This window comes from Ailuropoda melanoleuca, chromosome 2, assembly GCF_002007445.2.
Source record: "Ailuropoda melanoleuca isolate Jingjing chromosome 2, ASM200744v2, whole genome shotgun sequence".
NCBI lineage: Eukaryota > Metazoa > Chordata > Mammalia > Carnivora > Ursidae > Ailuropoda > Ailuropoda melanoleuca.
Genome location: NC_048219.1, coordinates 71478476 through 71505414, shown reverse-complemented (window position 1 = coordinate 71505414; position 26939 = coordinate 71478476). Strand labels below are relative to the sequence as shown.

General features: G+C 32.9%; 1 protein-coding gene across 2 annotated transcripts in view; it reads left to right on the top strand.

Moving 5' to 3' along the window:
• Window positions 1-26939, top strand: part of COL11A1 (collagen type XI alpha 1 chain) — a 188127-nt gene that overhangs the window by 125179 nt on the left and 36009 nt on the right. For both annotated transcript variants that reach the window (XM_011224596.3, XM_011224597.3), the window contains exons 42-47: window positions 12767-12874; window positions 18578-18685; window positions 19608-19661; window positions 20734-20787; window positions 21292-21399; window positions 26475-26528. In XM_011224596.3, the coding sequence (XP_011222898.1) occupies window positions 12767-12874; window positions 18578-18685; window positions 19608-19661; window positions 20734-20787; window positions 21292-21399; window positions 26475-26528 (486 nt within the window). The remainder of the gene's footprint in view (window positions 1-12766; window positions 12875-18577; window positions 18686-19607; window positions 19662-20733; window positions 20788-21291; window positions 21400-26474; window positions 26529-26939) is intronic.

Genomic DNA, 26939 nt, shown 5'->3' with positions numbered 1-26939 from the left:
CCTTAATTATGCCCTCCCTCTGCTTTTCTATGGCTCATGGTCCCATGCTTCCTTCAGAAACACACTCTTCATAATGACCAATGAGTTCACAGCTTGGTCCCATTCACCATAGCCTGTTTTATTTGCCTTGTTGACTCCTTCTGATTCTACCCAATTTAATGCACTGAACTTCATGCTTCTCAAACTGCCATAATCTTTTATATTTTGCAGAGAGAATACTATTTACTTTTCCCCTTCTTCCAGGAAACCATATTTTCCCTTTCTCTAATTGACAAAAATTCTACTCACCCAAAAAAGATGAGGCTGAAATGTTAAATCTCTATAAAGTCATCTCTGGACAATTTGTCTCCATTTCATCTATTGGTGAAATTTCTTCACCCTTTGTGCTCTTTGTTATGGGTTGTATTTTAGAAATTACATTGGAATATAATTGGTTGTCTCTCTCAGCAGACTGTGAGTTTCTGTGTTATTTTAGTACATCAAGGCAGAGTGTCTGGCACACAGTAATCTTTCCATATCTATCTATTTAAATGATCAGAAAGCCTGATATTGGAGTTAAGTGTATACAGCATAACTGAGACTGAGAACATGGCATTATAATCTTTGGCAGATTGATTAACATATTTCATGTGCAGATCACATAAATGTCATGTTACAGTGATTAAGGTAGGTGTGGACATACGGTAAAGATTTTTTAAAAGGAAAAATAAGTATTTCAGTAACTATATTTGGCCTTCTATAGGCATACAATTATGTAGAACATTTAAAAATATCTTCGTAAGTTAGTGCTGGTAGCACTAGCAGAAACAACAGCTGAATACGACAAAAGTTTTTGTTTGAGCATAGAATCTTCAAACTATTCCACACAATGCAATCCATTTAATCAGAACTGCAGGATCTAAAGTGATTTTATTTCAAGAAAATATATATGTATTTTAAGATCAAGTTATTTTATCTGTGAAACCTGAATCATGACTGCAAGGATTACATTGTTTCAAGTAATTTTTTAGGGCCCAATCAAATAATGCTATCCCAGGTATTTGGGACAGTTAATATCTATATATTTGTAGGGTGCATAGTATATATAGGAGATATAATTTAACAGAATGGTAATCAACAACTATCTGACCACATGTAGAATTACATATTAAATATGATATGAAAAGCTAATATTTATTTAGTTGGCTTCAATACCATTTATTTAGCAATTACTACTTACCTCCCTATGTCCAATTAAGTTCCATGGAATATATCCCTTTTAAGTGACTTTAAGATAAACCATTTCAAAAAGAAACACACCAAACACTAAACAGCAGTATAAGACAGTCAATGATTAAATGCCTAATGACATACAGACAATAAATATTAATTCTGCAAGGGCGGGAGGAAAAGAAGAGAAAGCAGCAAAAAGATCTTGCAGGATGTGGCTTCACAGAGGGCAGAAGATTGCAAGATCATTTAAGAACAAGAAAAAAAAATAAGGTATTAGGGAATATCTAATCTTACCAAAGTGGAGAACATTGGGAGTAGAACTAAAATTTGATAAATTCTCGCTAGGATCCAAGCACTCTGCTATGTATTTACATAATTTAAAGCTAAAGCAGATGTATAATATGGCATATGATTATTGAAGTCCTAAAATAGTAAGTTGAAGTAAGTTGAAGATTTGAAGTTTTTGGAGCAAGAGGAGGAAAAAAATCAAATACAGTCTTTTGCAGTAAAAAATTAATTTTAGGGAAAATATCATTATTAGTGTGTAATATATAACAGAAATGGGAGAGGCTTGATGAGCATAAAAGCTCAGTGATCAATGCGATGATATGAGTGAGCCAGTGATGAGGCCAGTGGGAAGTCGAAGGACAGGGCCGTTGTAACAAACAAGGGGAAGGCAGGAGAGAAGGATTTATTACTAATTGGATGGTGGCAGTGAGGAAAGATGAAAACTGAGTGATGACCTCAAGCTTGTGTCCTTGTGAGAACTGACAGTTTAGTGATGCCTTCCATGGCTAGAGCAATTTTACCTGGTCAGGATCAACCACAACAAAGACAAAACACTCTCACGTGGAAACCCAGAACCTCTCAGCAGTCACAAAATATTTTAAAAGGCTTTTCTACTTTGCTAATAGAAATGCTCCACAGAGGCTCACTGTGAGTTTATTTATTTTGAATTAACACCCTTTCTTATAATAAATTCACATATCCAATTCTGTATGCATCAACCAATTGAAACTCTTCCTCAAAGCTGATGCAAAAAAACCCCAAACAACTAAAGACATCATTCATATGTATTAGTTCCTTGTGCTATTGCTTTAATTGCTATAAAATATAGTAAAGAGATATATGGTGATGACTTATACTTTGTATCAAGTTTTTTATCTTTTTTGGGGAGGGCAGAGGGTGAGGGAGAAAGAATCTTAAGCAGGCTCCACATCCAGCGTTGAGCCCCACATAGGGCTCGATCTCACGATCCTGAGGTCCTGACCTGAGCCAAAATCAAGAGTCCGATTCTAAACTGACTGAGCCACCCAGGCATTCCTGGTAACAAGTTTTAAACAAACCTTGGTTTACTCCATCTAAAACAATTATGTACATGTGAAATTTGATTGGAAAAAGTTTTATTCCAAACGAAAAGGTTAAAAGAAGACTTGATTTTCTAGATGTAAACCATAACTTTCCCAGAAAATTTGTTCATGTTAATTCTAATCTTTTGAGATTCAAGACTTTGTATGCTGTTACCTTTCAATTGATAGTAAACACAAGGAATCAGGCAGGAATGGTGACTTCTTTAGCAAGGAAGATAACAAGTTCTATTTTGCAATGTTGATCAAAGAGTGATATCAATATATCAGAGGAATATATCTGGTCAGTCGGTGAGAGACCATGAGATTCTAAGTCATAAGGGATAAAGGTATACAAATATCCCATAAAACTTCTTGATTCTGTAGTAGATGGGTCTGAGTTTATATCCATCTATATTAACTTTGCCTTTGAGATATTGACCAAGTCATGGTAAGTGCAAGACTGAAATTCTTAAAAACAGAGAGGGATGGAGATTTTGGTTATTCATATTAAAGAAGAAATATTAAAGTGATGGATTCTCTGCAGAAAAAATGTGAATAAAGAATGTGAAGGGTAAAGGAAATAGGAAAGGGAAATGAAGTAATGTTAGAAGTGTTTATTCTTTCAACTCTTAATGCAGGGAACTTTATAATCTTTATTTGATTTGGTTCTTGGCTGCCTGAAGCAGTAGATATTATCATTCCATTTTTAAAGGCAAAGGATCTGGGGCTTAGAGAAGGTAAACAACTTACCCAAGTGCATAGTCCTTTGGAAATAAAACGTGGTGATAACACATTACACAAACTCATTTCCAGATATGTGTACCTCTCCGCAAAATCTGCTTGATTAAGTGTTCTTCTCTCTCTCTCTCTCTCCCTTCCTGTCCTTCTCTCCACCTCTCTACTTCTTTACCCCTCTCTCTCTCAGTTGCACTTTCCCAAGTCCTCTTGATCCTTCTCTACTGCTATGAACAATATTTTTCAAAAGGAAGAGAATTATAGGAGTTAATATCACAGCTAACTGACTTTAGTACTCCTATATGTGGTTTTTATAACCATAGCTTAATTTAAAGGAATGAAAGTTCAGACTGCTCAAACAGATGTACAGGTTGAATCCTTAATGACTATAGATGTTTTTCAGTACACTATTGAATCTTCAGCTTCTTAAGCCTAGAATACAGTGTTCAAGGAGCCTAGGTGTGCTGTGTGTTTCTGGATTACTAGAGAAATAAATTTTCTCATTCTACAGGATATTGATGAACTAAAACTAAAAGCCCTAAACAGAGCTTTTATCAATTAGCAGTTCTTGCTCACAGTGAGATTTTTGAAGTTTGTACATGTCACAATTATGTATCGTCACAATTATGTATCTTGTATACTATTTTTACATATTCTGATCCATACAAAGCAAAATATAATAATTCATAGTCATCCATCCATCCTTGTGCCCATCTGTTTATTTATAAATATTTTTGACATCCATTCTCTTTATTCATAATCCATTTAGTCAGAAGTATACTTCGGGCTAGTTCTCTCACATTTCTATGAAATCGTACAGAAGTGAGTTTACTGAAACTCTATTAGGTCCAGCTGTGATGTCATTGGCTTATGTTTGGAGGAACTATGATATGTAGCATTATATCAACCAAAAGGATCTGTTTGAAGATATGGGAGATTGCTTGATGCAGAGCCTTCGTTATGAATAGCCTTAGGAGAAATCTTATTAATCATAGCTTAGAAATCTTTGTAATTTCTTGAGCAGTTAGCTAGCTTTTTTTTTCCCCTTTTAACTGTTATGAATTGTGAAGCCAATTTCTCTTTTGACTTTGACTTACAAAAATCATGGAGTTAAAGCTGAGATCCAATAAAAAAGACAACTCTGTTTTGCTTTATATCTGTTTTTGTAGCTTTTTGAATTCAGTTCTATCAGAAAATACATGTGATGTACTTTAATATTATCTATTATATTTTATTACAATTATTTTTAGAAGTGCTGGACAAGACCCATTACATTGATTTCACAACCCTTGAGTAGATCATGGCCTGAGGTTGGGAAAAACCTTGGTCCTTTGTATGCATATTTAGATAAATAATATTATTGCTTCTATCTTTTGCTAATAAAAAGTTACTTGCTTATCTATTTTTCTTGTCTATTACTTTTTATTCTTTTCTATTTTTAATTTATATTATCTTATATTTTATGTCTTCCCTGTAAGATGCTAAAATCTTTTCTTACAAAAAACTATAATTAAATAAATATCTGAATATACCAGATACTCTATTAAGATCAAGTTATATGGATTCATTAAATAGATATTTCCTGCAAAGAGCTAATGGAATACTGAAGAAAACAGATAGGAAATAGATAAAATAACATAATAAATAGTAAGTAATATATTAAAATAATACAGCACAAAGAAGACAAGATGGGAACAATGATTTTTTTAATGTACTAATTATAGCTATAAATAAAAATCAATTTTATCAATGAAAATTAAGTTTTCTAAAGTTTGTGCTACTTGAAGAGATTGTGTGTTAAGAAACAGTTTTTCGTGCTCCCACTGAAGACAAACAAAAAGATCCCAATGGGGTGATGTAACTTTGGGCTTTTAAAGTTTGGCAAAAACCAAGTGCTCACTGTATGCCTGATGTTGTACACAAGAGTTGGTAATAGATGCCAATCAAAGCACAGGCATGTTTTCTGATCTCAGGGGGTTTACTCACTAAGTGGATGTCTCGATGCACACACAGAAAGCGGAAAGCGACAAAGGACTGAAAAGAAGAAAGGAAGGCAGTGAAGCATTTTTCTCACATGTTGAAATAAACTTGAGTAAACGTTCTGTATTTATGTAAACACACAATATATATAAACATATTAGGCAAGCAAATTCTCAGATTTTACCTACTACCTACATTTTCACAAAACAAAATCAAGGAAAATGAATTCCCTAAATAACCTCTCCTCTCTATATTTTTTCTGATATGGAACCATCTTCTTGCCAATAGTTCTTTCTCTAAAAATAAGGAGATTAAAATAGAATGGTGCATTTAGTAAAAGCACCTTCTTTTTCTTACAACCTCTTTTGTTACAACAGTATTTTTTCCTCTGAGAGTGGTAGGAGTTGATATGGAGAAAATGTGTGAGAGGGGGTCAGATATCTAGCTTCTCAAAGGTAAACATCCAAGATTTCAAAATTGTGCCGTACATACTTAACCCCTTTCCTGTAACTTCTATTTCATGACTATGTCCTGATCATTCTGACTCTCTTTTCCTCTTTATGTGCTATTATTTTTTCTTGTCATTTCTTTCTTAGGAGTTTATATGTCTTTCCTATCATAATTCCTATTTTTTTTCTAATTTTGTTTTTATGCCCTATTCCAGTGAACCGTCTTTTCACTGGCTTTTACCTAGTCCTTGATCCAGGGAATAGATAAATTCTAAGCAGGATTATACCTACTGACCAATTCATCATATACTATACTCTTTAAAATAGAGTACATTTTCTCTGTGAAATCCAGGTAACCTATTATGACATCCAACCAGGGATGAGCAAAGTATAGAGAGTGGGGATCAATAACCAAAGATTGAGATATTACAGGACTTTGACTTAATCGTTATGCTTTAAGTTCTGGTAATGCTTGATATTTTATCTGACTTTTTGGTTTGTATGATCTAAGATACATGTAATCTGGGCAGTGGGAATTTCCTCAATTTGTTTTGCCATGACGGTCAAGTTGGCTTTAAAAGAAGGGGCAGATTTTTTTCCCTCCTTCTACTCGAATAGCTTTAGTTCATAAAAATTTGTGTTTATACTTCTGAATACAAAAAGGGTGGAAAAAATCTCCACCCTTCTTTTAACAGTATGACTTTAGATATAACATATAACCTGGATCTTAGTTTTCTCTTCTATAAAACTTCTCTCTAGTGGGCTGACTTTTAACTGAATGCTGATGAGGTGATTTCTCTGTTTACCACTTTCATTTACTTTATAAATGCTCCTTGGCGTATGAAACACCCAGTGAAAATAACAGGAAATACTCATCTGGGTGTTCTCCTGTGTGTGAAGAGTTAAAGAAATAACCACACTGTTCTTTTTGCTCCAAGAACATAAACTGATACTATTCCCTCTTGGATTTTAATTGTAAAGTTTAGAGGAAGGGGCTGCAGAAGAGGATTAATCTAACATAAAGTTAATATAGTTACTTAACTATAGAAAGAAATGCAAATTTCTCATTTTAAAAGCAGTTATGTGTCTACCTTTCAGTTGAAAACACGTGACTTATAGTGGTTAATATTTAGTATTAAAATAACAGAATAAATAAATAAATAATATTTTATGATGTCATGGTCATTATAATTCATTCAAGTCAACATATACTATTGCCTTTGCTTTTGAACAGCAAAGAAAATATAAAACAAAAAGACAACCTACTGAATGCATTTGAAAAATGTTTAATTTGCCATGTCCCCATTGCTTTTTAAATCATGGGGTGGGAAAATGATATTTCTATAGTTTTTAGCCCTTTTTCTGTGAGTTCTTTCCAATTAGGCAATTCTAATGTGTAAAATATCCGTCATGGTTATAAAAGATGAGTATACCAACAGTTTAAATTAGGATTAGACATCATTCTGTGGAAAACTCTCTACCTGTCTTTTAACATAACCATGTAGACTTCTGGATCTTAGTTTTCTCTTCTATAAAATTTTACTTTTACACTCATTTGAAATTGCATATCTGTTTTTGAAATATGTAGTTGTTCATGTATGGTTCTCTAAGATCTACATTCATACTTTTAAGACAGATATTGCTCAAAGAACTTTAGAGGTATCTTAAATACCACAAAAACTTGGGGACAAACTATTTCTATCCCCATTTTATTGATGAGAAATGTGAGCCTTTGAGTGGTTAGTGTGTTTGCTCAAGATGGAAATGTTGGTGGTTCCAGTGCTGGAAAAGGAAAGATCACACACAACAGACACACTTATTTACTTAGGGTCTGCTACGTTCAGGTAACTACTCAAAGTTCTGGAGGCCAATGAAAAAAATAAGCAAAAATCCTACCTTTGTAGAGCTGATCATTATCCATTTAATCTATGTGTGAGCCCAAATGTATTTATTTTTAAATGTAAATGTTTATTTATCTGACAATTATAAAGCCCTCTGCTCTTTACTATAGCCAGTTATAGAGCTATGCAATACTTTCTATCACTATAAATGTCTACTCTTTATGGGAAAAAAAAATGCATGTGAAACATGAGTCTCTCAAGGGGTGCTACCTAGCATAACACATTTTGTATTCCCAGTCAGTGTCACAAGAAAATAGATTCTAACTATATTTTTTTGAGAATGTGCAAATAGGTTCTCTTTTTAATATGGGGTTTAAATTTTTATTTTTTTATAATGAGATTTCTCCAGTGGTTCAGTTGGGAACTAAAGGATTCATAAGGCTTATTCTTCTAAAAGTTGGCCTGGGAATATTTTTAAAAGATTTACATGTTCATAAGATCATTTGCTTAATAGGTAGGTATCATCAGAGATTTTCACTTTTCATTTATGGAAGTATAAAACAAAATCATTGCAGAGCATGCTATTATTAAAAATATCCAGATTTACAGAATGTTTGAAATAACTAATGGAAAAAGAAATCACAGTTATACTTTAGGGCACAAATATACATCCAAAAGTCTCCTCTTGTTGTTTTCATCCACTGTTTCAAAGTTAATGAGCTGTGACAAGATCATGAGCAATATTTTAACTGCAGGAAACTAATATGTTTTTATTGTTAATTTTAATGCAAGTTCCACAAGTAAGATGGCAATCTGAAATTTAATCTTATGAATGCTCCAAGGGAGTAATTAAAATAGTTAAGCTTTGCCATAAAAAATAGCATATAATATCTACAAACTATAAACATTGTCATTGATTAAAATCAGCATTCTTTCTCTACTTGATATACAAGAACATTTTATTTGATTAACTTTAAATATTAAACATACTTTGCTAGAAAATTAATAAGCATTCTTAAGTAAAGACCATTAGTTATTTTCACATAATTTGTCAGACATAATGTATCCAGCTAAAGAAATATATATTTCTCTTAATTTTTATACCACATTTTCTAGGGAAATATATTCAAATGATGCTCTTTCTAATGCAAATTTGGGAAATTTCTATTGACTACACATGAATCCATTTAGATCCTAAATTTTTTAACATTATCTATCATGTTCACATATTTTGTAGAAAGACCACTGCACATCTCTAACTCTATTATCATATTCTTATATTTATTACTGCTATTTATAGTTATTTGATGCATTTAGTATGTATTTTATGCTTTGGAAGTATCAATGAAGAAATCATGGAGATATTTACAGGACAAAATTCAGGCCAAATACTACATTAATTCCTTCAGAAAATAATGGTAGAAAACCTAGCATACTATGGTAAATTGTGTAAGGAATATTTAGACGGATGTCTCATGCTTTAAATTCTCAGAATAATACAACTTTTAGAAAAGATGGTTGTTATCCTGGGCCTAATGAATGGCTAAAATTTTAATAGTACAGGAAAAGACCAAGGACTTCCCAAGGTAGACTGTAAGAGTGACCAACCACTCAGAGGTAATAGCATGCATATAGTATTAGAGGGACAATGAGAGATATGATGTATTAGGAGGAAATAACTTGCATGTTACATACTAAAATATAAAGTAAAAAAAATTTTCGAGTGTGTGTGTATGAGTATTTTGAGGGAAGATCAAGGATAAATATATTCTCAAAAAGAAGCATTTACCCAAACTGTTTCGAGTTCTGTAAATAAGAAAGAAGAGTTAGCTTCTAAAACCAAAGGTGGAACATAATGATAAAGTCTCACACATGTTAAATAGTTCTCAAAACTAAATACAATTCTTTGTTGTTGAAAATTAAAAATAAATTTCTAAGCAACAGTGACAAAAAGCGAAGATTCTAATGAGTTGTTTAAAGAAGTTTAAATGAACGATATCAATGACAGAGAATGACTATTTGGACAAAGGACATAACTATTGCTATAAATTCTTTCACGTTTTCTGATTTTAGAGGGTGTTCAACGAATATGAACTCATTCTGGGAGAAGTGGTCGTAAATGACTATGCTTCTCCCACTTATTAAATTTAGCACAATATGTATAAATTAGAGTAATACAATCAGGGATTCTTTTTTTCTCTGCATTTATTTATGAAATACTCAGTACTTAGAAAAATCTTTGTATAGATCATGGCACATCAGGCCCTTATGGCCTTTATCTGAAAAATAAGCAAACTGTATTGGAATTAAATTATATTGCATACGCAGAGTACTTAACACAATAATTGTTTAATAGGCTTGATAATTGGAAAATAGTAAGTTTTTTAATATACATTTCGGCTTCCTATTGAATCTCCCCATTAATCATTCCAGTCTCATAGCTATTTACCTCAACATAGTCTAATGTGACATCTTCCTCTGGTAGTCTTCCAACAGTTGGGGTTTAAAGGTAACACAGAATTAAAGAGAAAGATTTCAGTGGCCTGACAAATCAAAATTGCCTCTCTTTTTGCATAGTCAATTACAAATAAAATATCTCAGCACTTAAATTGGAGGCTTAGTTTAGATTTGATAATGCCAATGGGTAGTAATCCTTTTTTGAGATTTTACAAGTAAAATGTTAAAACGGAAGTGTAATGCAATCATGTTGTTTGCACCAGTTTTTCAGATAAGTAGAGATTTATCTTTAGGGATGTCACATTGTATACTGTCTTCTGTTGATATTTTTCTATTACAAAAAAATGTGCTTTCTTTACTGAACTTTTTCCTTCTCTCTTTGTAATTCAGGAAACACCTTTGCATTTCTCTCAATTTCAGGGTCTTTGCTCTTATTCCTCTTGTTCTCCTCCCTCTTCCTTCCTCCTCCTTTCTGTCTAGAGACAAATCTTTACATTCCTTTCACTTATAGGGCAGTACCTCTTGAATGCAAAAACACTTAGAGGACTCTACTCTATTTTTCTCTTCTGCACTGGCTTCTGAAATCATTCATCCAATGTCTTTTACCTGGTTAACACTTACACCACTTGTGGTTGACTTTTTTCCATATAAATATTTGATTAGATTTCAAAAAAACATTTTGACAGAGGGTAGATGTTTATTATCTAAAAAAAAAAATACTAACTGCAATTTTCCTTTGTTTCTTCTAGTATTTAAAATATTTAATCAGTAAAAATTTAATTTTCACACAGTTCTTGGTTATTATACAACTGAGGAACAATTCCTGGGTTTGTTTTTAAAACTATACTTATTATAGTGTAAAAATGCCACTTTTATTTATATCAAGTTTAAATTTCATGATTTCTTTAACCATATTTTTAGTAAAGTTTCTCCAAATTATTTCCATCTCCTAAGTTTAAGATACCCTGAAATTTAAAAAAACTACAGCAATGGTTGCAAAACAAAACAAAACAAAAATGAAATACAAAATAACTTTTTCTAGTGTTACTCTTAAATTATTACCAATAGTCTCAAATCTGTATTCTCTTAATTCATTTTAATTGTGTTAGCATTCAGATACCTGGCTAAATAAAAACTATTTTTTGTACCTTGTGAATTTAGCCAGAAAAATACTATCAGGAAATTGAGTAGTAAATATTTTTGTAATCTTTTGTATCAAAATATTTCAATAAAATTGAATTTGAAGATATTCCAATTAAATAACCCCTGGGAATCATTGATGTCTCCATTAGAGAGAAGCAGTGGGTGGCTTTGTAGAGAAAACACAGGAAGGAGCCCAAGGTCAGAGTTTCTTTTGACTAGCTACATGATTATGACCAGCTACAGGTTTCTCACCTTTACAGCTGATGGACTACAACTGCAATATCAACTGTATGGAACGTTTGTGGGAATAAAATGACAAAATGAATGTGAAATGGATTTGTAAATTGTCAAGCACTATGTCAATACAGATTTTTGTCATTATTATCACTGTTCTTGTGTTTACACATAATCGGTTCTCTACCTCATAAAATATAAATTAGAACAAAGTCAGTATTTCATATTTGTACAAAGAAAAGATTTCCAATTATATGGGAAGTATAATTTTAGAAAGTAAGGGTAAAAATATTGTATTTTCCAGCTTTTAGAAGTCATTTCTTCTATGAGTTTTGAAATGATGTTATCTAAATATCTTATTAAAGAGAACTATTAATAATCCTATTTCCTAATATTTCGGATTTATTTCAAGCATGAAAGAAAATGATAAATTGTAACTTAACCACCCGTCTAGGAATCTAATCCAAAGACGACAGTTTTGTTATTTTTTATTAAATAAAAATGGAAATAGTAAATAGGTTATACTTGAGCTTTACATGACTTAGTAAATGTGTCTGCATTTCTTTTATTCTTCCTTTAAATAATGATTTCTTAAATTGTTGATAGATGGAATTAATATGAAGGCAGTATCCACAGTTATTTTCTTTAATTTTACATATTAGGTATTTTTTAAAGCAAATTAGTTGAAAATATATGGCATCTTCTTTGAAACTCAATTGGACATACCTAATTATATGAATTATCTTGCCAGTGTTTGTAATAAAATCCAACGATCCCTGTCAGACTCTAAGATAAATTTGAAGACTTATTTTCTGGGAAAAAGTCCAAACTCTGGGATAGTGATTATCAAACTTTACTTTGTAAAAATATTATACTCGTAGTCTAATGCAGTGACGATTTCTGAACTCATTTTTAAGACTTGGAAATTGTGATTCGGCAAGTTTGAGGTGAAACCCAGAAATCGCTTTGAGAACTATTAGTCTAGAAATTCTTCTGCCAGTCCATAATAATACAGGGAGAAAAATCACATAAGTCATTTATTGGATTCATGTTTTATAAAGCATTGTGAACAGTTGTGAACACTTAATAAAGAATGGTATCTGCAAAATATTAAAGATATACAAATTAAAATTTTTCATCTTATCAATATTTTCCTAACTTTAATATCTATGTTTAATATTGGGGCTAGAAATTAATCATTCAAATAATGAGTACAACCGTTCCTATTTGAGACCTCCCAATTGTCTTGAAGTGACTTTTGCATTATTTACTATACTAAAAGATTCCACTATGAAATAAGTGATTCTTAAGCCAGTATCACTTTTTCCCACTACTAATAACAAAATACTTTCCCCCCATGTATTAGGGCTCACCAGGAGAACGTGGATCGGCAGGTACAGCTGGCCCCATTGGTTTGCCAGGGCGTCCGGGCCCCCAGGGTCCTCCCGGTCCAGCTGGAGAGAAAGGTGCTCCTGTAAGTAATTTCAAGGAGAAAATATATTATACTGCCATTCTGCACAAGTTATTACTTTTTATTCAAGGATATTAGCTCTTCATACTCCACTGCCTTCTCTGCATATGTGTCTGGCATATAAACACACTTCTTTTTATATTTATAATAGAGAAAATTTCAAATTCAATTAAATGAGATGACATTTTCCCACACTTTATGAAACTCTAAGACCTGTGAGGGAGTTGGATATTATTAATGTAAAAGTCTTCTGATTTTGCTCCTTTTAAAAAAATAAAATTGGAGTTTTGATTAAAACTATACTTTGCTGCTTTTTATTAGAAAAGTATGCACTTTTCCCACCTCTTGTATTACAACTTCATATCCAGTATTTCCAAAGTCTGTAAATGAAACCCATAGAAAGTGGCTGCCCTTCTCATGTAATTTGAGTTTTGATCTACAGTGAATGAGATGGGAAACATCTAACAAATTATTTTATCTTATATTTATTGAATTTAAAAATTTTATTTTTAAATGATTGTGGGCTATATTCTATTCATTGGGCTTATGTTTCTTTGTCAAGATTTCTTCTTGGTTTCTGTCTTTGCTTTTGATTTAATCATATTAATTTTCTTAAAAATTTCTCATCCTCCAAGATTAAAACACAAACTCATTCAGTAAATATGGATAAAATGGTTGACCATAATACATAAAAATAGGAGTTCAATACTTTTGTATACATTTAAGTCTTAATATATATAATCTAGTTTAAACCTGTAATTTACAAAATACTGTTTTATTACTAAGACTTGAGTTCTAGGAAGTTGCTTTCATTGTCTATGCATTTCCTTTCATTACTGTTTGTGATATTATTCAGGTGTTTCCAAATTAAAATGCTTGCTCTCTGTAATCTATTACCTTTCAGAAATATTAGAATATTAGAATGGAGCCATAGCATCTGTAGATAGATTTTTGGAGACAAAAAAGCACTTTTAATCGCTGAGAAAATTTTTAAAGTAATATATTTCCAGCTTAGTAAATATGTTGAAAATGTAGACTTATTTTCTGAGTTGTTAACAGCTATGAAAAAATTATTCTTTGCCCCCTTTTTACAAACTCTGTAACCTCCCACCAACTTTTATAGTATGTTGTACATGAGAAGAGGACAGAAAAGACAGATTTAAGCCTTCTCATACAAGTTCACTAATAAATCCAGGGCACCCATATCTTGGCCCATCACAGTGAAGAATGCATACAGAATAAAAAGATATATACTTCTTCTTATACAAATTGAGAATATACTAATTAGAGAAGTCAAGGATTCTGTGAAGGTAATATATTGAAATGCTGGGTTTTAAAGTGGTTAAATATCTTGGTATTATGAAGAAAGAAGGAAAATACTAAAGCAAAGAGAATAATATGGAAAAGTACTGAAAGTGATAAGGAGAAATTAATTTTGTGAAATAGAGGAGATATTATTGACAGAAGGCCTCCCTTGTAAGAGCTAAGATTTGGGCTTAAGTTTCATTGGTGATTGTTGATATGATGACTAAGAAGGGGAAAGAGATGCTCTGCCCATTTGTCCTCTCAATTTTTCCCACCACCAACAAAAACTCCAAGATGTTCATTCTATTTTTTTTTGTTGTTGTTCAACAAATAGTTATTGAGAACAACCAAGTGCAGCTCACTGTATTCGTTAGTATTTTTGAAGAAGGTGTCTATTTAGGGATAGGAGCATAAAATGGTTATACAAGTGTTAGGGTAAAGTACCCGTAGACCTCCATGCAGAGGTTTAGCAAAAACTGATGAAAATGTTGGCTAAGCTATTAAGTGCAGTCTTTTACCTCTTCCTAAATCCAAATATAAATTTGGGATCTTAACTTCTCTGAGCAACTTGTGTTATAAAAATGTTATATAATTATTAGTAGGCTAGGGCTTGCATAAAAAAAAAAAAAGATAAGATGGAGGGTCTGTGGAAGGCAAGTCCTTGGCTAACTTAACCACCAATCTACCTTCTTAGAAGGAAGAAAATAGAAAACATGGACTATCCACATGACCAATTTACGGCAATACTGTGGCCTAATCTCTATCCTCAAATTAATCAATCAGTGTCAAAATTGTAAATCTGAGAGTTATTTACAATAAGAGCAATGTTAAGAGGCATATTGTTGAATTCCCATGTGATGCAATATTGAGGGAGGAGAATAAAAGTTTGGATGCTCCTTTAGGGGGAATCATTATGGTGGGAGTTTTGAAAAACTCAAATAAGAGAGAGGTAGAGTAAAAGAGCCCATGACCAAGAAATAGACTCTTAACTACTTAACTGCTTACCAGAGGGGAGGTGGGCGGGATGGGTCAAACAGGTGATGGGGGTTAAGGAGGGCACTTGTCATGATGAGCACTGGGTGATATATGGAAGTGTTGAACCACTATATTGCACACTTGAAACTAATATTACACTATGTATATATATTTTTAAAGATTTTATTTATTTATTTGACAGAGAGAGACAGCCAGCAAGAGAGGGAACACAAGCAGGGGGAGTGGGAGAGGAAGAAGCAGGCTCCTAGCGGAGGAGCCTGATGTGGGGCTCGATCCCAGAGCACCAGGATCACACCCTGAGCCGAAGGCAGATGCTTAACGCCTGCGCCACCCAGGCACCCCAATATTACACTATATATTAACTAACTGGAACTTAAATAAAAATGCTTAAAAAAAAAAAAAAGGAACCCTAGAGTGATACAAAATGTATCCAGGGCACACCATCATGTAGGCCTGAGAATAGAGTCTCCTTTGTTGAATGTTGTAAAACATCAAGGTTACTGAAAGCCGAGTAAAAGCAAAAAGAGAGATGGGGACTTGGCCTGTTGGGCATTTGTGACCTCTGGGTAATTACAGTGGGATTCAAAAGAAGGCGGATGATAAAGGAATAGGCTCGGTACACGTAGAGCTACCCCAGTAAGCCATGTGGCTAAAAAATAGTGGAGCAGTAGGTAGAAGTATAAGCAGAATTGAATGCATTTCCTCTTATTATGATGATGCACATGTATTTACTGGCTTAACCAATAATAAGAAAAGTATCAGTGAAGATTAAGGAAGTTAAGGGTGTCAGAGTCAACTAGGGCTGCCAGCTTCAGCCAGTCAGAATTGGGCTGGGAATTCAAGTCTATTATGTGTTTAGTTCATGATTTTGACTAAGTTATTTAACACCTCAAAGCCTCTGAAAAGAAGGTAACCACAATATTTTGTGAAGATTAGATGAATTTGTAGTCCTAAATTACTTTGTAGAATTGTGATAAGTCTTCAGTGAACCATCATCATCATCTTGTGTGTGGACCAGAGTTGCCGTAAAAAAGGATGGCTTCTAACCAGAAAATAGATGCATAAATTGGCTTTTGAATAAGGAAGGATGGATTCAGTGAATTATAATAAAAGTTGAGGGTATGGGTGTAGGCTAAATACAAGATCATGCCAAGTCAAACATAGGACATGGGGATGAGTAGCTGCTTCTATCAAAATTTTAAGTTGAGATTCAGCTATTAACATTAGTGAAAGGGTAGAAGGGATGAAATAAAGTCTGCTTAAGGAAAGATGGATGATGTTTCTGATAGTCCTGTAGATTGCGGGCCGGGAGATGCATACATAATGGAGGGAGAGTTTGTCATCTTGCAGAGTTGTAAATGAAGAATCTAAATTTAGTGTGGTGTAGAGCAGTTGAAAGATGTTTCCTGACTCCACGCAGACCAGAATCAGAAGAAATAAATGGCAGGTGGTTTTTGGCTAGACATCATGTGTACTATAATGAAGGCAGATAAGAATTAATCTGTCTTATTTACGGATACTCTTGTATAAAACAATTCATTTTTGTAGTTTAGGCTCTAAAGGAAATCCAAATTTAGGGAGAACTACCTGAATCAGCTGATGTGTTTAAAATGATGAAATTCACTGTTAATAACAGCACATTTTATGAGTATAAATAGGTTTGAGATATTGTAATATTTGATTTACAGGAAATAAAAAGTCTCTAGGGTGACATCGGGGTATGTCTTAAATGATAATTAGGGCATAGTTTTGAAAGACAAGAGAATATGGAACCTAGGAAATGAATAAATCAGAGTTTACAAGTTAACCTTTTTTATAGATATGTGTTATTCTTGTTGTCATTAATAACGCAACAAATATTCCCTAAGTGGCTACTTTGGGCCACAGGCCAAAGGGATGCAATGGAATGCGAAAACAGACATAGTTTCCGCCCTCATACGATTTATTGTCTGGTGGGGCAGTTAGATAATAGGCAAAGAATCGCTAAGTAGGTGTATAATTACAAACCCTGGTTAGTGATATGAAAGGAATATACTTGTATATGTCAGCTTGTAACAGAGGGAACTGAGCTGGAATCAGGTCCTTTCCTTGGGCAGGACACCGATGATGTAATGTAAAAGATGAAGAGGAATTATCTAGGTTGAAGGGTCCTCCTAGGCATCTTCAGGACAAGTAACAAGAGGGTCATGGAATCAGATTTAACTGAAAAAAGGTCTAGAGGGCTTGGAATGCAGTGAGCAAGTGCAAGGGGAAGCTAGATGCTGCTGGGCAGGGCAGGTTGTAGGAGGCAGATAAAGGTAGGCCACACTAGCAGTGTGGTCTTTATCTTAGGAATGGTAAACAAGCAAATTGACTAAAAAATGTTGGTAATATGATCCGATTGTCTCTCTGGTTACACATGGGGAATAGTTTGGAGGTAAGAATAGATGTGAGAAAAGAAAAAAGATTATTTCAGTCCTTCAAAAGAAAGCTACTGCTATTTTGGGATAAGGTGTTAGTGGTGGAGATAAAGTGAAGTAAATATATTCAGGAGATAAACAGATAAAACTTAATCATTGTGAAGGGACAGGAAGTGGTGAGGAAAGGGGGTGTGGAGAGCAGGGTAACACAAAGGCAGGAGCTAATGACTTGAGGATTCCCAAACCCTATAATATGAGAAATGAGTCACTGAGAGCAATCAGGTAATATATACCTTATGCAAAACTGAGGAAATCCTGACTTTTAGGAAATAATTTATTTTAAACTCTGAAAGAACTCTTAATGGAAAATAATGTCATTATCAAGACCTATTTTCTTTCTACACATTAGAGGTAAATTTTAAAATGGGAAGATAATGTCATTGTCAAAAAATAAAGAAAACTAATGGCCGTGTCATTTTGAATCTATAAAAGCAGCAATGAATTAAAATATAAAAATCTAGGAAAATCCATGGCACATTTGCTAAAAAGAGAAAAGCTGAAGCATAAAGCATATTATAAAGTTGGATATGAGCAAATGCATTTTATAATTTTTTTGATGCGACTATTTCAGTAACCCGACCAAAGAAGAATAAAAGCTTGGTGAATTTTCGTAAACATCAGGCATCTGATTTATCAATGTATAATACTTGATTAGAAAATTTGTGTTTGAAGGAAGAATTCTAAGTTGAGTCTTCATTACTTTTGTGGACCATAGCCTGAGATTTATAAATTGTTAACAAGGATGATATTCTTAGTCAGGAAAGAATGTAGGGATCTTTTGTGTCATCATTTGTTACTTGAAAATATTTTTTCTTGGTAACATTAATTTTCTCTCAGATATGGAACCCAGAGTATGACTGTTGCAGCTGCACTTAAAAATTGTAATAAAGAGCTAATTTATAGGCTTCTTACAGTGAAATAATGGTCTGCTGGATTTTTAATACAGGGAGAAAAAGGTCCCCAAGGCCCCGCTGGGAGAGATGGAGTCCAAGGCCCTGTGGGTCTTCCAGGGCCTGCTGGGCCTGCGGGCTCCCCTGGAGAAGATGGAGACAAGGTTGGTATTCTTTATTCATATTAGTACCTCCTGTGAAAATTTAATTTTTTTCTCAAGAATCCTAGATTTAATGTTTCTAAAGTTAGATACTAACAAACCTTAAGATGGCTTTTTCGAAGTTTTATACGTCCCATGAGCTCAAAGGTTTCATTTAGTGTGACTAATATTATCTATCCATGAAATAGTATGTGGGATGTAAACAAAAAAGGGAACACAAAAACAATGGTGGGGGGGGAATAGCAGATGCCAAAATTGCTTATTTATTTTCAGATCTATAGTTTCTGAAATAAATGTGAAACTACTTTAATTAATTATTTGTATATACTTAGTACTTGTGTCTTGGATATTGCCAAGAAAGACTTAAGAATGGGTCGCATACCTGTTTGCTAATACTATACTTCTCTTTCAGCCAACACACAAGTAAAGATTCTAAGCTCTTGATTCTGAGTGTAGGGTTGTGTTAAGTTTATGAACTTAATGTGTTTTCTAATATTGTTGTGAAATGCCGTAACACAATTTATGAACCAGTAATCTGATAATGTGCAACATTTTAGCATTTGGAAGACCAGGAGAAAAAAATTAAGTAATTTTTGATTAATGCATAATTATATATCTGTATAAATCAATGTAATTCCATTATCAGTTTATAGTGATGATATTTTAGACAAAATTGATATTTTGAATTTAAATTCCAGCTGCAATATTCCTCAAAGTTAGTTGACTTTTGGTTGTCTATATATTAGTCAACACTAGAAAGAGAGAAGCAAAGAAAACCAGGATTTTACAATTTAAACAGTGACATTAAACACTAACACATAATTACATTAAAGTAAAATTTAATAATGGAATGCTAGTGATGACAATTGGAATGGCAGATGTGACATATTAGAAATAAACTTTAACTTAAATCTTTCCAATACAGGGTGAAATTGGTGAACCGGGACAGAAGGGCAGCAAGGGTGACAAAGGAGAAAATGTGAGTTTCCTAGTTTTTACTGAGGGGTGTTATTCATTCAACTTTTTTTTTTTTATATTAACCATGGATATTTTTCCGTAGTACTACCTACTTATAAATTCATACTATATTACCTCTTTGGCAACTATTCAGTTGAGATTCAGTCAATTCTAATTAAACCTCTTTCTGATGTTATGTACTAAGATATGTAATCATTCCAATCCTGAAAGCCTCATAATGAGACTAAGTCACCAGCAAATTCACTCTCCATCGCTTTTGCATCATTAGTTCATATATCCCTGTGATTTAAAGAGAAATCATGTCTTAGTGTGGTTATGAAAAGGATTTTGACCTGGTGGAAACCTGAAAGTGCCTCAGGTACCCCAATGGTCTATGAACTGTGCTTTCAGAATCTTTGCTTTAAATACTCTTTCCAACAGGTGGCAGTAATTATGAACAATGACTGTTTTTCCTTAGTGCTTGGATCTTTTACAGTGACTGATCAGTTATTTATATAAAAAAAGACTGTTAAGAAGAAATATTTATTCATGTAAGACTCATAAACCTATTGAAATCTATCGCTCAAAAGAAGGAGTTTTGGTATACTTAATATATAAACTAAGTTTGCATGTGTTTTCATATGAAGGAAATGCAGAATTTTATATATCACTATGTTCTGTCTGTATAGACTCTCGCAATCCCAGTATTCATTTAGAAGATAGGGTATAGACAGATCTTTTAAGTGCTCTTTCTGACTGATGCCTATCTCATTAAAGAAAGCTGGCATTTTGAAAAATTTCAAATGTGAAACTTCAGTGTCTTACATAAAAATCCATTTTTAAATATCCACATTACAGTTGAGAGTGCTTTCAATAATAACCAGCAATTTCAAGCTGATTGCAAATATGCAAGTCTGAGTCTCAAGTAGTGAAACAAATAATGGCTAACTGGGCTAAATGCAAAAGACTTCTTTTCTTTTCCATAGAAGTGTATAGATGCATAATAGATTTTGATCAACTAAATATTCTGTGCTATTAGAGCTGAGGCTCTTCCGGCTTCAGTTTCAAAATTAATGATTTTTGTCTCACCCCAGGGTCCTCCTGGTCCCCCAGGTCTTCAAGGTCCTGTTGGTGCCCCTGGAATTGCTGTAAGTACTCCTCTTTGTTCAGCAAATTTATATCCTCACAGTTCTCTGATTAAATTTATGGACTGTCACACAACCAGTTGATTTTGTGCGATGATGAGTTTGTACGTTTAACATTGAATCAAGTTTAAATTATCTAATACAGCTAACCAAACTGATCTTTATAAACAAAAGATATTGTGACTTCATTTGGAAAAAAAAATCACAACCAGTTGGAAGTACTTAATTTGTAGTAAATTCTGAACATCATTTGCCCCTTGTTAGACAATTTTTACATCACTTGTATACATGAGAAAATCAAAATCAGCCATACTCCAGAAACAAAGAGTATAAACCATGCAAACAATGGTGTATTTATAGCAGATAATGGAAATTTAATATTTTTACTCGGTTGCTTGTAAATAGAACAGCTTTGATTAAATTAGAAATGGCTATATTTTTATGATGATGTATGTATCAGAATCATGATTTTTCTAGTTTGTGATCATTTTCATTGCTCTACTCTAGGGAGGTGATGGTGAGCCGGGTCCCAGAGGTCAACAGGGGATGTTTGGACAAAAAGGTGATGAGGGTGCCAGAGGTTTCCCAGGACCTCCTGGTCCCATAGGTCTTCAGGTAAGATGCTCTCTGCATTGTGTACTTGGTCGTGTCCACCTACTTCTCACACCAGCTTTTCTGGTGGATGTAAAACCAAGTAGCCTTCCTTGTTCTATGCAGGAACTTGGATACAATATTTAGCCATTATGACTGTTTTACTTAAATGTTAGCCCTACCTTAGGTATCATATCTCCTTTCTTCATTCTCATTTTGCTTAAAAAACAAAACAAAACAAAAAAAACCTTATTTAAGGCTGATCGTTAAAAGTGAGAGTTTAGAAGGATGCTTTTGTAGGTCTCATAGCAAGAAAAATAGTACTTCAGATGGCTAACAAAAATCAAAAGCATTTTGAGAAAGAGCAAACTGCCGATCACAACTACCAACAGACACTGCCAAGAGCAATTGTTAAACAATAATAGGTAAAATAAATAAGTAACAATGGAGCAGTCATTTCAAATAACATTTTAAATTTATGATTTGAATTTTATGAAACATATTCAGGACAAGAAATATGAAATTGCAAATCTTTCAAGTTTTCATTCAAATATGTCTTACAACTGGACTCAGTCAACACTGTGCATAGTAGACAAATCCTCTTCTTAGTTATTTTTCCACTCTTCCATGTGATGTTCACTGCTTCCTACAAACTTTGGAAACATCCGGCTTTCTTCTTTCACAAGTTTATTCTATACCTACCTAGTGATCCTCTGGAAGATTATAAAATTTTGTTTTAAATGATATTTGGGTACCGTATGGATATGCGTTACGCCGCATGAGCAATTTTAGAAGCAGTTAAATTAAATCATCTAGTTCACTGTCCTTAATCATTTGTGAAATTGTAGAAAAGTAAATAGAAGTTGTGTTTATATAAATTTAATTTTTTATCTTTATTTTCATAAATAAAGTCACAGAATACTGGTTTTTAATATTAAATAGGTTATTATATACATAATTATACAGATTATATTGTAAATAATATAATTAATTATATATCATAGTTATTATTGTTATAACACTCAATGGATGTCTCCCAGTGAACATGATATTATAATTTTCTGCTTTTATTTTAATGCCAAAATGATTCTTTTTGGACTTGGGAAATGCAAAAACTTCATGTTCATACTGTGTTTACCTCTTTTATATTTATTAGAAAAAAATAAATGAGCAATCATGAGTACAAAATATCAACGTGTGAGAAACACACATATTTGAAAACAACAGCAAGGCATTCAAATTCAGATTGCCAGTGGAAATGTTACCATTCATTCTCTGCTTTCTCATTTAACTGATTACTCTGATTCTATAAGGTGGTAATTTAGGAGTTTAGTTCTCATGATTAAAGAAGATGCGTTGTAGCTTATATTTATAAAATATTAAGTGAAAAATTACCTTCATTTCCACAATGTAAGAAATGTGCTCTTTGATGAGGGTGACTCAAGAAATTAGTTCACTACAAAATTGATTGTATTTTCCCACAGCTACCTCTTTAAATCAGGAATCTGAAAAGATGCTAATGTAATTAACATGTTCACAATTGCATCTGCATCCTTTAATTGAGGCTTCATGGCAGAATAGATATTAGCAATTATAATACATAAATAATAATAATCTAATATTCTGGTTAAGTGACTTGATTTTTCAATTTGATGTTTATAATTTATCTGCATATGAAGGAGACATATAGAATGACAGTTCTTGGCTTAATTCATTTTTTTTTATTTTATCACTTAAGTGCCAAATGATTTTAAATTGACAGACCTTTAAACAGAATATCTCCATGTATAAATTATTCCTTAGGAGAATGTTGGGGCATATGAAAACTGATTAACACTGTAGTACCATTTAGCACATTTAGTTTCCAGTAACAAAAGAATTTGACTCATTATGTCTCTATTAATTTTAATGATAAGAACATTCTGTCTTAATCAGCTTAAACTATAACCAGACTTCATCAGGAAGAAAGAAATATTTCAATGTTTTTCTATTGGGAGGTCTCTATTGAGCTAATATTAGGAATACTCATATGGGGCACCTGAGTGGCTCAGTTGGTTAAGCATCTGCCTTCTGCTCAGGTCATGTTTCCAGGGTCCTGGGATCGAGTCTCACCTTGGGCTCCCTGCTAAGTGGAGAGCCTGCTTCTTCCTCTCCCTCTGCTGCTCCCCCTGCATGTTCGTTCTCTCTCTCTCTCTGTGTCAAATAAATAAATAAAATCTTTTTTTTTTTTAAAAAAGGAATACTCATATGCATAAAAAGAAGCTGGCAATGCAGAGCTTTTTTTGTTATAGAAATAAAAGAAAACTATGAACTCTACTATTTATATACTATTCAATTTGGGGATTCCAAATCAGATTTACTCTATGCTAAAAGGAGATGGAAACGTGGACAAAAAAATAAGGAATGTGATTATTAATTTATGCAGTGTTTAGGAAAACGTAAACTTTAAGAACTTAAAATTTTAAGAACTTATAAATTTTAAACTATAAGAACTTAAGGGTTGCCTCGGTGGCTCAATCAGTTAAGCATCTGCCTTCAGCTCAGGTCACGATCACAGTGTCCTGGGATCGAGCCCCACATTGGGCTCCCTCCTAAGTGGAGAGCCTGCTTCTCCCTTTCCCTCTGCTGCTCCTCCTGCTTGTTCGTTCTCTCTCTCTCTGCCAAATAAATAAATAAAATCTTAGGAAAAAAAAAAAACTTGTAAGAACTTAGAACTTACAAACTTTAAATTATAAGAACTTAAACTTACATGTAAGTTGCAATGCATGATACTTAACAAAATGGATTTGAAATATTAAATGTTAAAATCTACTTGTCTGTTCAAGAATTTAAGTTTGTGTTCTGTATCAATGAATTATAATTTCTGAGGTTGTGGATCTTGGACTCTGAAATCTTAGCAATTTCTCCCAGCTAGTTTTTAGGCAGGCTAAAATCTAAACTACTGCCTGGCTGTATCCTCCCTGGAACTTCTCCAGTGATTCTAGAAGCTACTATCAGATGCTATTAACCATTTGGGAATACACACAACTGACTATTTTCCTAGACATCTTAGTGACATTTGAGAAAAAAGAAATGAAATCCTGGTATATGTTGTCCATTATAAATCAGTAATTAAGATTTTGTCATAAAAATAAATATATGCCACATTAAAAAAAATGTTTATAAATACACTCAATAGAGTACCCTCTCGGAGTGGGTAGCCAAACTGAGAGTCGTGTGGAATTAGCAGGTCATAGAAACAATTTAGTGGGTTATTACCAGGGTTTTAAAAAAATGAAATATAATAGGATAAAACAGAATAAAAATATCAAAGATCATCTTCTGTGCATTAAAGGTATTATTTTTTTGAAACTCCTCTTTCAGCCATTTTGCACGTGCACAGTTGGGAGGTAATAAGTGAAATATATTTATTACATTATAATGTAATATATTATAATATAATAATATAATTTGCAGCCACTGCAGGGTAGTGCCAACTCAATAATTTTACTAAAATACCAGCCCAGATTTAGAGCTTTTGTGCTGTGTATTTTTATTTCTTAAATAGATTATATCCAAAAAACTATTGTATAAATATTAAAAATAAAATATGTGTAGAGTGTATAAGGTATAAATAATGGTATAATACTAAAACATTAAAAAATTAAAATAATCCATAATCTTACCATATTAAAAACTATTGCCACTTTCACTGTTTCTGTCCAATAATTATCATACCTATTTTAAACACTTATTTCACAGATAAATATATACTATGCATGTTTACTTGTATTTTATTACTTATTATATATGCTTAATATTTAGAGTATTAGTATCATATTAATAGTCCTATAATATTCCATTAGCTTATGTAACCAAATTGATTTAGCTATGTTTTCTATGATTAACTTTTGGAATAATTGAGAATTTTAATTGTCATAGCATAGTTTTTCCTGTTGATTTATTTTCTTAGAATTCATTCATTCATCATTAATTCAGCGTTTTATTGAAATCCTAGTTTTTGCCTGATCCTCTGCTAATTGCTAGAGATAATATATTGACATCTACCCCAAAGTAGCTTATGGTTGTAAGTACATGAATAAGTGGCATCATTGTGTTTTTAGGTATGCAATTCAAATATGTGCAAAGTATTGTTGAGATATGAAAGAGGAAATATAAACAATTCTGCATTGGAAGAACTAGTTAAGAAGACCAAGAGGAAGTAAAATAATTTTCCTATAAAGACATAGGTGAAATTTGAGTGTAACCTGCTCTGTGAGTTTATTCTGTAACACAGACCCCTTCCAAAACAAAGACACTGCAACTGGATATAAAGGAAATGAATTTGAGAGAAAAAGGGAAGTAAAATACTCCAGGTTTTATGACCTTGTAGATTTCTAGGACTAGAAGTCAAAGTAACAGGTTAAAAATTCAGAAGTTATTTATAACCCTGGAAATGTGTTAGAATAACCCTGGAATATTTATTTTATTTTTTTTAATCTTTATTTATTTATTTGAGAGAGAGAGAGCATGAGCAGGGAGAGGGGCTGAGAGAGAATGAGAAGCAGACTCCCAGCAGACTCCCATGGGGCTGTTATTGTAGGACCCCACGATCATGACCTGAGCGGAAAGCAAGAGTCAGTCACCCAACCAACTGCACCACTCAGGTGCCCTTAGAATATTTATTTTCAAAAGAGTTTTGTCAAATTGGTACGTAACTATAAAAACTTCACCATAGGGTTTTCTAAAATAATTTGGGAAAAGATTTTTCAGAAAATCCTTGCAATGGCAGTCCTATATATTACTCATAAAAGATGGAACAAATGTTTAAGTGTCCATAAATTCCCTGATTAAATTATGTATTTAGTGCTTGTAAATAAAATCAAACAGTATAATATTATACAAAGCATAAATATTATTTGTAAATATAGGTATAAGATTTTATTATATGTAGTTAATATTTGCATTGTAAGCATTTTAACAGATAACAGTTTCTGAATCTTAATTTCATGTTTTTATTTGGCTTTATATCTAATTTTGAATTCATATTAGAAATTGGTCAAAAGTTTCTTTTTAAATAGATGAGTGACTTTTATTGTTTTCAAATTATATTTTCTTAGGGTCTGCCTGGCCCACCTGGTGAAAAAGGTGAAAATGGGGATGTTGGTCCCATGGTAAGTTTATATCTTTTAGGATATTATGGATTGTGAATTTTCACATTACTGATATCTTTCTTCAGTTTTAGTAATATAAACAAAGTAGCCCTAAAAGCCATGACTTTTCAGATCGATGCCTCCCCCTTTCTCCACTAACCTGTATCTGTGACCATTGGAGTCTCTCAGCAAATATCTCCCTTTCTGTTCTCTTTCTCACTTTGGGGTAATGTTATATGCATACATGGCATTATTGGTTGATATGTTGTTATCTATATTTTTATTTCTAAGTGTGTGTATTATTGACATGTATATAAACTGCCAAACTTCAGTTATTTATCAGTTTTTAGCTCCAGACTTTGAAGTGGACAGGTAAAGAGTAGGTAATAGTCACCCATGATTTGGATAATTAGCAAATATTAACACAGTATT